This window comes from Macaca mulatta, chromosome 1, assembly GCF_049350105.2.
Source record: "Macaca mulatta isolate MMU2019108-1 chromosome 1, T2T-MMU8v2.0, whole genome shotgun sequence".
Taxonomy (NCBI): domain Eukaryota; kingdom Metazoa; phylum Chordata; class Mammalia; order Primates; family Cercopithecidae; genus Macaca; species Macaca mulatta.
Genome location: NC_133406.1, coordinates 29590695 through 29603930, shown reverse-complemented (window position 1 = coordinate 29603930; position 13236 = coordinate 29590695). Strand labels below are relative to the sequence as shown.

General features: G+C 36.7%; 1 protein-coding gene across 6 annotated transcripts in view; it reads right to left on the bottom strand.

Moving 5' to 3' along the window:
- DNM3 (dynamin 3) overlaps positions 1-13236 on the bottom strand; it is a 563268-nt gene that overhangs the window by 304920 nt on the left and 245112 nt on the right. For 3 of the 6 annotated variants that reach the window (XM_028850447.2, XM_015124070.3, XM_077999955.1), the window contains exon 14: positions 13116-13145. The exons of the other annotated variants lie outside the window; for them this stretch is intronic. In XM_028850447.2, coding sequence (XP_028706280.1) covers positions 13116-13145 — 30 coding nt within the window. The remainder of the gene's footprint in view (positions 1-13115; positions 13146-13236) is intronic. 6 annotated transcript variants of the gene reach the window in all.

Genomic DNA, 13236 nt, shown 5'->3' with positions numbered 1-13236 from the left:
AAACAGCGAGGCTTTGCATCTGTAATTTTAAAATTGTCTCATATTTCTAAAACCTGACTCTGCATGCACCGGAAATCAGTGACATGAATTATGAACTCCAGGAAGAGGAGACGCACAAGAAATGCCAGAAGTGATAGGAGATAATATTTGGAGCAGTGGTCAGGCTATGTGCACAGGATGAGTGAAGGATGACATGGTTCCTTCCTCCAGGACATGGATCCTGAGACCAGGCATTTGAAAATGAAATCCTGCAAGTGGATGTACCAAACAAGAGGAAGTCATTTATAGATAGTTGAGTTCCCAAAAACAAATCCTCCTTTTCCCTTTTCCTCCTCCACTTTTTATAGCAGGTCAACAGGAAGAACTGAGTCGCTGGAAAAGAAAAAGATGTTTGAAGAGAAAAATATATATATGCTACAAATTCCATAGCTTTATTAAGAAAATCCGTTTTAGTAGACTAGGGAAGGAAACAATAAAATGACTTACTATTAAACTAAGGTTTTTGTTATAATAGTTCTTTCTTATAAAAGACAAAAATCCATTTAGACTCAAATTAAAACTTTGAAAAGGGGCTGGAGATGGTAAAACTCTATAAAGAATTCATATTAGTGCAAACAAATAATAATCATAGGCATTAGAAATTGTTTAAATTATGATGACTATATTTAGTATTAATATTTTTATTTCCCAAGCTTATTTTATTTTTGTTCACCATTTCCAAAGTAGTTCTCCATCCAGGCAATACAAATGGTAGTACAGCTAATAATCTGCCCACAGGGGCCATCCATCACATGCTAAGTGTGTAAATAACCTTACCAAGAATCAGGACAAAAACTTCAGCCAATTATTTGGTAAGGCAAGAGTACAGTGCAAAGCTTCAAGGAACTGAAGTTTAATTATAAAACCAGGACACTCATTTCCTGGATAGGGAACATTCATCCCATATAATTCAGCCTAATGGAATTCCCTGGGGTGGGGAATGGATTGGTTGCTAAGTCAAAGAAATTTCATAGTAACTTTGGGAGTAAGACATTTCATTCCCCAATTAGTGAATGCTCCACATGTTTACATTTTTTCAAGAGATTATCTCTTAAGTTTCACTTATTTTCTGCACTTATATAATTAGAAAATATATATTGCTAGGCAAATAAACCACTTTGCTCTTTCCAGAATTATTCAGATACACCTGAGACCTGCATTAACTCTTTCAAGTTACTAAGACTACTCCAATTAAGTCACAATCTTGCTGTACCATGCAAATTACTCCCAAGGGAAAGTAAAAATGATTCCACAGAAGCTGTAAGAGACTTGGTCATTGCAAATGTCTGAGGGAAAAAAGAAAAGGAGGGACTTCACTAAGCGGTGGGGGATTTATGGCAAATGGAATTTTGAACTAACATGTAGAGTTACTATATGATAAATCTGAGACCCTAAGATTAGAAGACATATATTTATCTGAGGAGGAAAAACAATTAGATTGTTCTCAAATGGGATTATCCTATTACAACACAAAATTTTAAAATTTATGATAAAATGTCCTGACAAGCCCTGGCATTTAGGTACCTTGACACTGAGACTTAAGATACAGCAGAGTCCTGAGTGAGAATGGAGCCCAGAAGGTTAACCACTGGGTACCCCATGCCTAACTGCTCTGATCAACATACACTTTCTTTTTTCTGAATACATAATGCAGGACTCCTTGAAATACCTTAAGAATGTAAAGATGTCTCATATTTTGTGGAATATCCTGACTCAGGAAAAATTCTGTAATGTTATTGCACTGAATGTGAAAAGATTCGTGCTTTGGGGACAGAAACTGCAATTTGCCTTGGTCATGGTGAATTTGGGACATATTTATTTTCAGAGGATTTAATTTCAGTATGAGAAGCAATGAACAAAAATAACAAAAGGGCACTATTGGAAATATATACAAGAATGTCTCCTCTATTTACTCTGATTTTCACTGGGATAATGAACCAGTGGCATCCTTCCAAAAGAACCTCCTGGTCTGCAATACGGACATCATCACTAACAAAAGATCTCGTGACACCTTTATAGTCAATGAGGTTTTATAATTTATCCTTTGCTAAACCCTTAAATGGCTAAATAGAAAGATCCAGAGTTCTCGCAGGATAATAAGAGAAGAAATTGACATCCCTGCACAGCAGTCTCAGCCTGTGAACTGACAGTGATTCTCCCAGCTGGCCAACAGCTGAAAACCCTTTTACCGTTTTTTCCACATCCTACTTAGTAACCATACTGAGTTTCACCATCTTCTTAAGACGTCCTTGTAACTCCTACTCCCCTCACTCCCAACAGATGAACCAGCCTCTTGTTTTATCTAGCACATTGAGATAAGCAGGAATAAAGTACACAATATTTTTTTCTCCCCAATTTTGGTGACATTTCTCTTTCAACAGGAATTTTAATAGTAGTGCATATTCATTCTTTTTTTATAAAGAATAACGTTACCTTAAATTGAATAATAAGAAAATTCATTCAGTGGCAAACGATCACTCCCAATAACCAAATAAGTCTTATAGAAGAAAAGCAAGAACGTTTCATAAGTATATCAATGTAACAAATTATGTAATTTATTCAATATGTAAGACCATAATCACTTCAGTGAAATTCAATGCCCATTTTTGATAGAGAATCTCAGATACAGAGGAATAGACAAATTTTTTTTTTTAATTTCTTTTTTAAAAAAAACTTTTAGGTTCAGGGGTATATGGGAATTTTGTTACATAGGGAAACTTGTGTCATGGGGGTTTGTTATACAGATTATTTCATCACCTAGGTACTAAACTTAGTACCCATTAGGCATCCTCTCCCTCCTCCCACCCACCTAAGTTTCTTTCTTTCTATCTCTCTTTCTTTGTCTTGCTCTGTCTCCCAGGCTGGAGTACACTGGCACAATGTTGGCTCACAACAACCTCCTCCTTCTGGGTTCAAGCAATTCTCCTGCCTCAGCCTCCTTAGTAGCTGGGATTACAGGTGCCTGCCACCACATTTGGCCAATTTTTGTATTTTTAGTAGAGACGGGGTTTTGCCATGTTGGTCAGGCTGGTCTCAAACTCCTGACCTCAAGTGGTCTGCCTGCCTTGGCCTCCCAAAGTGGTAGGATTACAGGCCCAAATTTATTTCTTTATCATACTAAATATATTTAAAACAAAAATCCAACATTAAAACTGATGGTAAAAGACTAAAAACATTCCCACTAAAGTAAAAAGCAGTTTAGAAAATCCAGTACTATTTTATATTGTTCTGTAAGGAATAATATATGAAAACAGAAATAAAAGATGCAACTACAAATGTAAAATAAAAATTATAATTGAATTTTTAAAACTACTAGAGAATCCAAGGCCAGGTGCGGTGACTCACGCCTGTAATCGCAGCACTTTGGGAGGCCGAGACGGGCGGATCACAAGGTCAGGAGATCGAGACCACGGTGAAACCCCATCTCTACTAAAAATACAAAAAATTAGCCGGGCGCGGTGTCGGGCGCCTGTAGTCCCAGCTAGTCAGGAGGCTGAGGCAGGAGAATGGCGTGAACCCGGGAGGAGGAGCTTGCAGTGAGCCGAGATTGCGCCACTGCACTCCAGCCTGGGCGACAGAGCCAGACTCCCTCTCAAAAAGTAAATAAATAAATAAATAAATAAATAAATAAATAAAACTACTAGAGAATCCAGTAAACTCCAGGGATACAAAATAAGTGCTTAAAAATCAATGGTTTTCATGTAGCAATAAGTAATTATAAGATATAATTGAAAAATCCTATTTAAAATTACAAAATGAGTATTTTCAGTTATTTTATATTTTAACAACAAATATAAATTTACCTAAATTAAGGGGGAAAACAGAAAATTATAATAAACAGAACAAATAACTATTTTATTGGATGGGAAAACAGGAAGTGAAAAAATGAGACTTCATCCCATATTAATTTATAAGCTTTACACACACCCAATCAGCATTCAAATAGAACTCTAGGTGGGATATGACAAGATTTTAATCTTAAACTGAAAGAATAAGTAATCTACAAAAGCAAAACTCATTTTCAAAAAAAGAATAATAAAAGGAAAAACATAGCAGTTATTAAAACAAACAGCTGCAATAATTAAAAAGTGTGTCACTGTACAAAAATCAACAGATGGAGGGACAAGACAAATAACCTAGATATGGACTCTAGGTGAAGAGTTCATCCTTCAGCAGGACTGAAGCCAGAATTCTGCCACTTATCCATTGTATGACCTAGGGTAAACTATTTGACTTTTCTAAGCTTCAGTCCCATCATTTATAAAACAGGAAAACTACTGGACCCTATTTCACAGGGTTGCTGTAGAACTGCATGAGTGGATGTAAGGGACCCATTTAAGGCAATATCTAGTCATAGAGTAAATTTTAAGGAATGTGAACTGCTATTATTATTATGCTATTATTGTTGACAGTATACAATCACGGAAGTATTGCAAATCAATGGTGATAGTATGGACTGTTCATATGATTATATTTGTACATTAGCCCCTTTGGAATAAAAATAATAATAATAGCGGCCGGGCGCGGTGGCTCACGCCTGTAATCCCAGCACTTTGGGAGGCCGAGACGGGCGGATCACGAGGTCAGGAAATCGAGACCTCCTAGCTAACAGGGTGAAACCCCGTCTCTACTAAAAATACAAAAAACAAAAAATTAGCCAGGCGCGGTGGCGGGCGCCTGTAGTCCCAGCTACAGAGGAGGCTGAGGTAGGATAACGGCGTGAACCTGGGAGGCGGAGCTTGCAGTGAGTGGAGATTGCGCCACTGCACTCCAGCCCGGGCGACAGAGTGAGACTCCATCTCAAAAAAATAAATAAATAAAATAATAATAATAATAATAATAATAATAGCCGGTAGTAAATGAGTTGTTACGAGATACATAGTGCTTTACATAAACTAATGTGTTTAATCTTCACAACAACTCTAAGAGGTAGATGCAATAATCATACTCCTTTTGCAAATGAGGAAACAGAGAAACAGTATTAAGGCAAGTTCCTTAATACCTGGCAAGTATTATGGCTGGCAAGTGGCAGAACCAGGCATTGCAGATTCTATGCTCTTAGCCTCTATACTCTGCTCCCTAAGTTAGTGCCTCACCTCATACCCTGTGCCATGACAAATCTCAGATGGGTAACAGGGACAAATGTCAATAATTGATGCATTAAAATGCTACAAACATAAGAATGAATACTTAACTGCTCTTGAGGTAGGTACCACCTTTCTAAATGTAAACACAGTAGAAGAAATGAGAGAATAAAGAACAATAAATATTACTATAAACCATTTTTTAAAACTTTACCTCAAGAACCTCATAAATAAAATTAAATTCTACATAAGAAAAATGTTTAAAAATTGTTAATAGATATGATAAAAGGTCAGTATAATTATTGCATCAAAAATCTGTTATAAATCAGTAAAAGTTTAAAAATATCAAAGAGAATATAAACAGCAGCATGAATGGCTCATTCTAAACAGAAGATACTAGTGGTCAATAAGCATGAAAAATATTTCTCCTCACTGGTAAGTTATAGACATAAGTGACTGTGGTTTAAGAAGACAGAAGTATATGATCATCAAACAAACAAAAAAAAATTTAAATAGCTAAGTATAAAAATCCACAAAAATATTGGAAGAAAATATAAGCAAGATAAAAAATAAATGCCATAAAACGTTTCAAATTGTCTAAGCCAAAATTATAACTTTTTGTTTTATAATATACAGTAAATAAATTGAAAGTTAAGAGATAGATAAGCAGAAAATATTTGTCCTATATATAATACAAACAAAATTAATATCCAGACTATTTTAAAAATTCTAAAAATCAGTAAGTAAATATTACAATGGTTCCCTAAAATGGGCAAAAGACACATCAGACATTTCATAGGAAAAGGGATACCAAAGTCTGTTAAATAGGTATAAGGCTGGTCTGTAACTTTCTTTTTTCTTTTTTTTTTTTTTTTTTTTTTTTTTTTTTTTGAGACGGAGTCTCGCTCTGTCACCCAGACTGGAGTGCAGTGGCATGATCTCAGCTCACTGCAACTTCCGACTCCCTGGTTCAAGAGATTCTCCTGCCTCAGTCTCCTGAGTAGCTGGGATTACAGGCATGTGCCCCACCACGCCCAACTAATTTTTGTATTTTTAGTAGAGATGGGGTTTCATCATGTTGGCCAGGCTGGTCTCGATCGCCTGACCTTGTGATCCACCCTCCTTGGCCTCCCAAAGTGCTGGGATTATAGGCGTGAGCCACCGTGCCTGGCCTCTGTAACTTTCAATAAGTAAAATGTAAATCACAACAACAATATATTATTTTCTCTGTTACATTATCAAAAATTATATAAAATATAATTATCCAGTACTGGGGATTAAGGTACTTACATATATAGTTGTTGGGTCTATGAACTGGTTCAGCTGTTTTGGGAAAACTGGAAACAGCACAAATATCTATCCCTAGGGAAATGTGAATTAAGTATGGCACATCCATACTGTAGAACACTATAATATTATGTCACAAAGAAGTTTTGTCATTTTATGTCTGCGAATTTACATGGAAAGTTCCCTAAGACATATCGTTAAGTGAATAAAGTGAGTGCAACTTCAAATATTTACTCAGCAGCTACCATACACCAGCTTTTAGATGTTGTTAGGGACACATTAATTAACAAAAGAGACAAAACTCCTTGCCTTGGTGGAGTTTACAATTTTAGCACAAAATATGTACAATATTTGTCTATTCTTATTTTTTTAAATCACAGTGTCTTTGTGTGTGGGTGGGTATGCACACATGTGCTTGTGTGTGTATATATGTGTATATATACTCCAAAATGATAACAGTGGTGGTAGCTATGGAGGTGAGTGGGATTGGGTGGGGGTCAAGAGTATATTTATTTTACCTGCATTATTTAACTTTTTCACAGTAAAAATGTGTTCATATATTTACTGCTTAACTTGAAAATTATAGATTCAAAATTATGTACTTTGGATACAAGTAACAAGTGGATACTTTGTTGGCTCTGTGGATACTTTGTGCTAAATAAGCTATACAGTGGTTAATAAAATAATCTTTGGTGAGGAACATTAACATTTTTAAATGTTATCAAAATTTCAAGGAATTGGAATAATACAGGCATTTGCTTACTTGGAATCAAACATACCACACTTGTGAAAAAGAGAGCATCAAAGAGGATAAAAGAGACAGAGGGAGGAAAAGAGGGAAGCAGGGGGAGAGAGAGAGGAGCTATGGGGCAGCTGGAGGGAGGCAGGAGGAGAGATGCCTTTGTTTCACCAGTTGTTCTTCCTCTGGTGAAACAAGACCATGCTCTACTGTCTCAAAGTTAAAGCACAGCAGAAAACCTAGATTCTGCCTATTGAAGGGGTTTTTCAAAGTAATTTTGAGTAGATAAGATAATCTCTTCACTGGTTTTTATGCTCTAAGCCCTCCATTAAGATGCAACTTGGCTGTAAAAATATGGAAAGTACATCTGCTTATTTTCTGGGGAAAAAAATGTAAGTGGCATACATTAAATACTATTCCAAATAAAACTCTAGATCTCAAAGATGCAGAACAAATTAACAGGCTGTGTATTTGACAAAGTGTGGTTTTCATAAACTCTAATCTCTATTTTATTATAATAAAATAATGATTATTATATTCTATAAGCTATTGACTAGCCCCTTTGGAGATATTTTTATAGAATTAAAAAATAAAATGGCAACAAATTCAAATAGCCATTATAGTTTTTTGGTTCATCAGATTAATTTATATAAACCCAAGTTCATTCTTTTCAGATCTAATGGCTTTATTATAAGAAAAATTTTAAGTGGCCGGGTGCAGTGGCTCACTCACACCTGTAATCTCAGCACTTTGAGAGGCCGAGGCGGGTAGATCACCTGAGGTCAAGAGTTCGAGACCAGCCTGGCCAACATAGTGAAACCCCATCTCTACTAAACATACAAAAATTAGCCAGGTGTGATGGCACACATCTGTAATTCCAGCTGCTCAGGAGGCTGAGGCAGGAGAATTGCTTGAACCTGGGAGGTGGAGACTGCAGTGAGCCTGCAGTGAGCTGAGATCACACCATTGCACTCCAGCCTGGGCAACAGAGCAAAACTGTCTCAAAAAAAAAAAAAAAAAGAATTAAGTAATAAAAAAAGCAAATGAATGTAAATGATGAGATTATAAATAATTGAGACTATAAAATGAGATTCTTGATGAAATTTAAAAACCATTAGAACTCTGGTTAAACATGGTGATTAAGATTTGAATCCTGGTGCTATCATTTATGATCTGTGTGACTGGGCACATTACTTGGCCTCTCCATGCCTCAGTTTTCCTATCTGTAAAACTGAGATAATAGGGGTACCTACCTCATAGAGTCGTTGAGAGGAATTAATGAGCTGATGTGTGTAGAACACCCAAAACCATACCTAAGTACCTAACTAGTATTATCTCATTTAATACAAAAACCTTATGAAACAGTTACTATTATTATCAGCTTATTAAGGATTAGAAACCTGAGGTACAGTAAGATTTAATTAATTTGCTCATAGTGACACAGTGACTCCACTGTGTCAGCTCTGAAGAACCATTGCACCATGTTGCTTCTCAACCTAGATTATAATCTCTTGATGACCTTCACTGAATTATTATAGCAGGGTGAATTAAATTTGTATTATGCTAATCTACTGAAATCCTGAGGTTGTTTGTTACCTGGTTAATCTATTCTGATTAATACATCAACTAAAGCTACTCATGTGAGATTACACAGTCCTTTACCTCAACCTGTCTCTTAAAAACTCTAACTCATCTTCTCTCTCGACTTTCCATGCTGCCTCTCTAGTAAAACCCCAGCTCAGAATATCAATTCATTTGTCTGTGTCCTCAGCTTTATGCCATCTTCCAACTGTAGAGCAGAAGAGCAATTTACAAGGCCAAGAGAATTCCTGCTGTCACTGTACCGTCAGATAGTCCCTAACCTGCACAGGACCTTCCACAGTCCAACTATCTGACAACTTCCTTCAAGTTCCTTGAGCTCTTAGAAACATCTAACTATTGACTATTCCCTCCTTGAAATATTCTCTCCCTTTAGCTTTTGTTCTACCACTCTCCAAGTTTTCCTACCTCTCTCATCACTTCTTAAATGCCTTTTCGGTTCCCCATTCAGTTCCAGTTCTTTCTCCATCATGCTTTAAGTCTTATATTCCTTTCTATGTTCTCATCCTTTGGAGGAGGTCTCATGTACTCCTATGGCTTCAGCTACCATGTATTTATTGACAACAGTGAAAGTTATACCTCTAGTGTGCATGAGTCCTGAACCTCAAACCCCAATGATATCTCCAATAAGCACAAACATATTCAAAATTGAAATCAGCACCTTCTTTATTTTATTTTATTTTATTTTATTTTATTTTATTTTGAGACAGTCTCGCTCTGTCGCCCAGGCTGGAGTGCAGCAGTGTGATCTCAGCTCACTGCAACCTCTGCCTCCTGGGTTCAAGTGATTCTCCTGCCTCAGCCGCCAGAGAACCTTGGATTACAGGCGCTCGCCACCATGCCTGGCTAATTTTTGTATTTTTAGTAGAGATGGGGTTTCACCATGCTGGCCAGGATGGTCTCAATCTCTTGACCTCGTGATCCACCTGCCTCAGCCTCCCAAAGTGCTGGGATTACAAGCATGAGCCACCGCACCCGGCCCTAAATCAGCACCTTCTGCTCTCATCTCCCCTGACACCTGCTCCTCCTTCTCCTGTATTCCCTTTGTCAGTACATGCCCTTAGCCATAAGCCTAGAAGGATGACTTAACTCCCTGAGAACCCTTTATAACCCTTCCAATTCTACCCTCTGAATATATTTTGAATCTGTTCCTTCTGCTAAATACTACCGGCAACCAATGTTTTTCTCACCTGAATAAAAGCATCCTCACCAATTCCCATATCTCTAGTTTGTCTCCTTCAATCTATTCCATTACAGACCTTTCTAATATAAAGATCAGTTGAGTTCCCTTCCCTATTGGAAATCCTTCCATGACTCTCCAATACCTTTAGAAGAAAGAGTTCTCGGTCTCTTCTGGACTTAAACACTTTTATCCAACTTCCCACAGGACGTTTTTACTTCAAACTCCCACGGTGACTCATACTCAGAAAGCTGCCTTTCCTGACTTTGGATACCAATCTGACCTTTTCGCTATGCTCTTTTCTCCGTGAAGAGCAGCACCATCTTACTTGTACCAAAATCATAAATCTTGATGGCATTGAAGACAACCTCCAGCCTTCTCTCCAACATCCCATTCATCACAGATTTTTTGGATTCTTCCTACTTAACTCTTGAATTCATCAGCTTTTCCTCAAATTCAGTACAAACACCCAAGCCCGGATCACCACAATTTTTCATCCACATCAGCCTTCTAACTAATCTCCTTTTTCCAGTCTTGTCTCGCCTTCGAAGCCTTTCTCTACAAATGTTAATATGATTGTGCTTAAAACCTTACTATAATTCTATACTGCTTCAAGCAACATAAAAATAGCTTTAATGGGGCTTACATCCTAATGAAGGAAGACAAAAAATAATAGATAAATAAATAAGATTGTTTCAAATAATAAAATGTAATCGATAGTGAAAGACATTGGGAAGAGGAAGGGTGACTTTAAATCTGGTGACCAAGGCTGCTCTCTTGAAGAAGTGATGTTTCATTAATACCTGAAGGGTCAGAAGTAACTAGCCTTGGAAAAGGAAGTGGACTTCAGTTTGCTTACTTACCATCATCCCCGCTGGGCTGTGGGCTTCCTGAGGGTGAGGCCTGCGATTGATGCATCATCATGCTTCTCTAAACACCCACCACAGATTTTGGCACAGATAGGTTTTGAATACATGAGTGGAAGGATGAATGAAGGTTAAATTTAAAATTTTGAGCAGTCCAGCTTTCGGTAAATTATGTGCTCACATTTTTTTGTACATTTGCTGACATTGACTCGTGAAACCATTAAAATTTCTAGGCAGACATAAACAAATTGAATTTAGACTTTAAAGCGGAGTTTTGTCTTTTTCGAATCCTTCTAAAATATTTCAGAACAGATGCTGCACAACAATCTCCTACAACCAGGAGCCCTAAGAGGACAGCAGCATGGATGAATCACTTCCTAGGACGCTGCAGAGCGTTTCAGCCCTACCAACCATAAAAGCCAGCATCAGTCGGAAGGCTGGGCCCCAAAACTCCCTAGAGTTGAGCCTCTTACTAGGCAAAACTGTTTTCATATAAACCCCAATCAATATCATCTGCTGAGATTCATAAAGAAAAAATTTCAAATCATTATGGTTTATTTCTGTTAAGTAGAAACTACTAAAGATCCTTTAAATATATCGTATCATGTATATATTATTGGATTTGATTCTGGAAAATAATATATTCTAGTTCATAATCCCTTGCTTGCAAATTACATTTTTTTTTCTTAGCAAATTTGGCAGCAAAAGCTGATCTGATGTGAGAGGATTTATCTCTTATTTAAAAGTTTACTTGGTGTGACTATTCCTTTGTTTCACTGCAGAAATAGAATATGTTTCATTATAGGATGCTGTCTCTAACTCCACAAAATGTAGGGTGATATATGATATAGTTAATAAACTCCAAAAAATTCTGACCTTCAAGGCATGCTTTGCCCCAGAAGTTCTGGATAAGGAATCTATATTCCATGATAACACTGACCCAATTCTATTATCTTGAGATGTAATACTTCCATAATGTGTGAGCTTTGAAGTAGCCAGCAAAAGTAAAGTCACAGAAACACAATTAGCATGATTTGAGTATTTGGAAGTAATATAACTGAAAGCTGTTCCAAATTTCCTCTGATTTAAAGTATGCATATATGCCATTATACTATTGCTTTTCCTATATATACATACTTCTACGAGCTAAGCGATACTTCTGACTATGAGGAAACTTTTATAGGTAAATCCTTTATATCATATCCAACCACAATCTGGGCACTGCAGGCATCAGAACAATTTCCAAAGCTTCTAATTTTCCCAAGTGTTTTATTGTTCTCATTTTATAAATTTTATAATTTTCTTGTACTTAAACTTTTTCTCCCAAGAGTTTGAAGAAACAGCACCTAACCTCCGGGAGTAATGTTTCTATTCTCTACAGGGCACATATCTGGTACTGGGCTGCAAACTTCATTACGTATATAATTTCTGAATCCCACCGTCATCCCGAGAGGTATTTTCTATTCCTCCCATCACATGGCTGAGCAAACTCAGGCACAATTTGTCCTAGGCCACATGGCTCCTAAGTGACAGAACAGAATTTGAACCCAGGAATGTCTAGGTCCAAAACCTGTGTCTTCCCAAAATATCATGGGGCGAATAATTGACCTGTGCTCCAATCTCATTCTCAAACTGTGCAGAGTTGGAAGAATAAACTTGCTTTATTCATGGTAGAAATTAGAGTTTAATTTTTTTTTTCTAAATGCCTATGACAATGTCTTTACACTTCCATAAAAGAAGACACAGTATCTGGTTTTCAAAGATTTAACTCTATAGCCATATAAAATGTCCATCAACATAACTTTGTTTTTCTGTTTTTTAAAAATAAATGCAAGTAATTGGAATTGGGTAGGCTTATCAACAAACACAGAAAAATCAGATATTCAATATTTACCCACCTTTTAGAAGTATCATCTACATTTATTCGAAATATTATCATACAAGGGGAAGAGAAAGGCTTACACCTCATAACAACATAGCATAAAAGGACAGAGATGAAGATCATTAATGATTTTAATTATTTTAAGGCCCATTAAAATTAGAGAAATATCAAAGCACCCACAGTGTTAAGGGTTTATTATTATAGCATTTTAGAGTTTACTAGTTCATACCTTTCAATCACAGCAAGTTATTAGCAGTGAAGGGATGAACCCCCTTAAGAGGATTTTTATTTCAATGATAGGGTGTTATGGACAAGACAACCTAAGTTTTAAAAAAAATTAGTAGCAAGCGCTAGTTGAGTTAATCAGTTAAAGACAAACTGTGCCCTTGGGAAGCTAAATGAAAAAGCAACAGTAAAGCTTACAGAACTTAGCTCGTACAATTTGCCTTGAAGGCGGAAGATTGGTTCCCTGAAATAGCAAAGAATTATATGCTTTAGTTCAGAAAAAAAGTTTTTAAAATAAAGTCTGTTATTACCTCTTCTCCTTTCAAAACAATGGG